Genomic DNA, 3716 nt, shown 5'->3' with positions numbered 1-3716 from the left:
AACAATGATACCATAACAATATATATAAAATTAAATTGTGGTGCAACAATAAAGAATATTATGATTTGAGAAAAAATGAATGGAAAAGGAAAAAAAAATAAAGAATAAAAAATAATCGAAAAAAAGAAAAGGAGAGGAACAAGAAATAAAAAAATTGAAAAATAAAATTAAAAATGCAAAAATAAAAGGAACAAATATAGGAGAAAAATGGGGAAATTTGAGGGGAAAAAAAGAGAAAAATAAATAAATAAATAAATGAGAAAAAAAAGGAGTATATAAAATATATTTTTACTAATTTTGATTTTAATAAATAAGCTAGTGATTTTTTAAATTATTTCTTGTTGTAATCTAATTATTTAATTTTCCTACATTTTTATTAGTCTAAAAAAAGTTAACTACTATATTTATTTATTTTTTTAAAATATAAAGGTAAAAAGGAAGAAAATATTTTTTCACATGAAAAGAAAGGATGAACCTTTCCCAAAATAAAACAAAAAAGACAAAACACAGAAGAGCGCTGACGTCATGCTTAGAAAAGAAAAAATAGCTATTTTAGGTAATTATTGAAGCGACATCAAGGTAAAAGGATATGAATATGTAATTAATTTGCTGATATGGGGCATGAGCTTAGTTTTGGTGTGAAAGACCTTAAATCAGCCTAGTGCTAAATAGGCCCTACATACCTTATCTATTATGCCAGTTGAGAGCTGCTATTCATACTTAACAAATTGCTCTCTTTCTGCACATTCTTGATAAATTTTCCACTTCCATAGACATCAAAAACAACAAAAACAGAGATGTCATCAAGTGTTTGCTCATCAATTTCCATTTCTAAGTTCATCTTAGATCAACCATATCTTCATATGTTAGAAACCAAATGCACCACTATGAGAGACCTTAAAAAGATTCATGCTTATCTCATAAAAAGTGGTTTAATCAAGGACAAAATAGCATCTAGCCGCGTCCTTGCATTTTCAGCCAAGTCTCCACCTATTGGTGACATCAATTATGCAAACTTGGTTTTCACTCACATAGAAAATCCAAATCTTTTCACTTGGAATACTATCATTAGAGGTTTCTCAGAGAGTTCAATTCCACAATATGCAATTCATCTTTTCATTGAAATGTTGAACAATTCACAAGTACAACCGCACTTGCTTACTTATCCTTCGGTTTTTAAGGCGTATGCTCGAGGTGGTCTTGTGAAAAATGGAGCTCAACTTCATGGGAGAATCATCAAACTAGGCCTAGGATTTGACACATTCATAAGAAATACTCTGTTGTATATGTATGCAAGTTGTGGTTTTTTGGTTGAAGCAAGGAAATTGTTTGATGAGAATGAGACTGAGGATGTTGTTTCTTGGAATTCCATGATCATGGGCCTAGCTAAATCGGGAGAAATCAATGGTTCTTGGAGGTTGTTTAGTAAAATGCCAACTAGAAATGATGTCTCTTGGAACAGTATGATAAGTGGTTTTGTTAGGAATGGGAAGTGGAATGAAGCATTGGAACTATTTAGCACAATGCAAGAGGAAAATATTAAGCCTAGTGAATTCACTTTAGTGAGCTTGTTGAATGCTTGTGGACACTTAGGAGCACTTCAACAAGGGAATTGGATTTATAAGTATGTTAAGACGAACAATGTGGAGTTGAATGTCATTGTTGTTACTGCAATTATAGACATGTATTGCAAGTGTGGAAACGTTGAAATGGCGTGGCATGTTTTTATAAGCATCTCAAATAAAGGGTTGTCTTCTTGGAACTCTATGATTTTGGGCTTAGCTACTAATGGATTTGAGGATGATGCGATTAAGCTATTCGCGAGGCTACAATGCTCCATTCTGAAACCAGATTCTGTGAGTTTCATCGGTGTACTAACCGCGTGCAATCACTCAGGATTGGTAGATAAAGCTAAAGACTACTTCCAATTAATGAAAAAAGAATATGGTATTGAACCATCAATCAAGCACTATGGTTGTATGGTCGATATTCTTGGTCGAGCAGGACTAGTTGAAGAAGCAGAAGAGGTTATAAGAAGTATGAAAATGGAACCTGATGCTGTCATATGGGGTTCTTTGTTATCGGCATGTAGGAGCCACGGGAACATGGAGTTGGCCAGATGGTCAGCTGAGAATTTGCTTGAGTTGGATCCAAATGAAAGCAGTGGCTATGTTTTGATGGCAAATATGTATGCAGCCACGGGCCTGTTTGAAGAAGCTATGGATGAAAGGATATCAATGAAGGATAAACATATAGAGAAAGAACCGGGATGCAGTTCAGTAGAAGTTAATGGTGAAGTTCATGAGTTTGCTTCTGGTAGGAAGTTAGATTCTGAGTTCCATGATATATATTCTTTGATGCACTAAACAGAATTAGGAACTTATAGTCTACTTAGAGCCATTGTACACATAAAACAATATCATTTGTCACACACCTTTTATGAAATGTCGGTAGAACTAAGAGGCAGCAAATTTAGAGTAAATTTCATGTCAATCAAAAAACTGATCAATAGGAAAACCATATAACAGATTAATTAACCAACTTAAGCTAGACCAACTGCCACTAACTCTACTCTAACTAACCATAACAGATTACAGCTAAGGCACAGCTGTACTAGTCGTTAATTCCTCAACACCTCCCTCAAGCTAGGTGTTATGAACAGATTCTACGCCTAGTTTGTTCATTAAGTAGGAACGACGTACGTGAGTAAGTCCCTTGGCAAGCTCATCTGCGAGTTGCTCAGAGGAAAATAGATGTAGAAGATGCACAAGGCCTAGCATGCTCACAGCAACATTTGATGATTGCATGTAGATCTATTTTCTCTCTCATTGATGAATAAATACCACTTAAAGATTCAACAACTTTTCTCTCGACTTGAGCAAAGGGACCTTACAAAATAATTTCACTTCCCAACTCATTTTTTTACCTCCTTGCCACTGAAGACACCTCCAACCCTTCTTGTTATCACATAAATATTATGCCCAAGAACACCAAGACACCGAGCAATTACACTGTGCGTATTCTCGGGAAACTGAGTTGAAGCGTAAACAACCATGGTCTTGTCCTCATCCGGCCTTTGGGTATATTAGAGCTGAATATTCCATTTGCGGCAAGTCATGCTTCATCTTAAGGAAGTCATAATGGACAGTTGTACGACTCGAAAATCACAACCTCCTTACTGAAAGCAATTAAAAAGAAATTTTAGAACTTTTGGCCAATCCACATATTGCAATTACAGACCAACGCACACATGTCTCTCTCTATATAGTTGTACATGTATGATTCCTCTAGACCAGTAACGAATACTATCATTTTTATTTTACTAAGAAAGTGATTACCGTAAGGTGAAGAAGTTTATAATTCAATATATCATATATGACACAGAAGTTAATTTTTATATTTTACAAATTTGTACATGTCTTGGTATCCATACTAAAAAGAACATCATTGTACGTCGACAAAACGCAAGAAAGATATTGACTGTTGGTATAACAAGAAGTGACATTAGACCCAAGTGATGCATTTTAAAGTCGTAGGGGCCTAGGACCAAAATTCAACAATACAAGCTATTACATACATAGTTCAATAGTTATCACTTCCCGACTTGAACAGAGAAACCTTCGAAGCTTTTCACTTCCCAAATGATCACCGAGCCTTGTCAAGATCCTGACAATGAAAAAGTAATATCTTATCTTTCCTTATAATCTATGACCATA

The 3716-nt window shown here is 34.7% G+C and overlaps 1 protein-coding gene across 1 annotated transcript; it reads left to right on the top strand.

The window, feature by feature from the left end:
- The first annotated feature begins 755 nt into the window (after positions 1 to 755).
- LOC125837895 (pentatricopeptide repeat-containing protein At2g42920, chloroplastic) lies at positions 756 to 2384 on the top strand. Its single transcript, XM_049516967.1, has one exon. It carries the CDS (start codon positions 798 to 800, stop codon positions 2364 to 2366), a length of 1569 nt encoding a protein of 522 aa, XP_049372924.1. The 5' UTR covers positions 756 to 797; the 3' UTR covers positions 2367 to 2384.
- Positions 2385 to 3716: the final 1332 nt, after the last annotated feature.

The sequence above is a fragment of the Solanum verrucosum genome, unplaced genomic scaffold (genome assembly GCF_900185275.1).
Source record: "Solanum verrucosum unplaced genomic scaffold, falcon-dt-bn FXZP01000262.1, whole genome shotgun sequence".
Lineage (NCBI taxonomy): Eukaryota > Viridiplantae > Streptophyta > Magnoliopsida > Solanales > Solanaceae > Solanum > Solanum verrucosum.
The sequence above is the reverse complement of the archived record's forward strand: the minus strand, read 5'-3'. Positions and strand labels throughout refer to the sequence as shown.

Coding starts and splice junctions, on each gene's coding strand:
- LOC125837895 (XM_049516967.1), top strand. CDS start 798: ATGTCATCAAGTGTTTGCTCATCAATTTCCATTTCTAAGTTCATCTTA.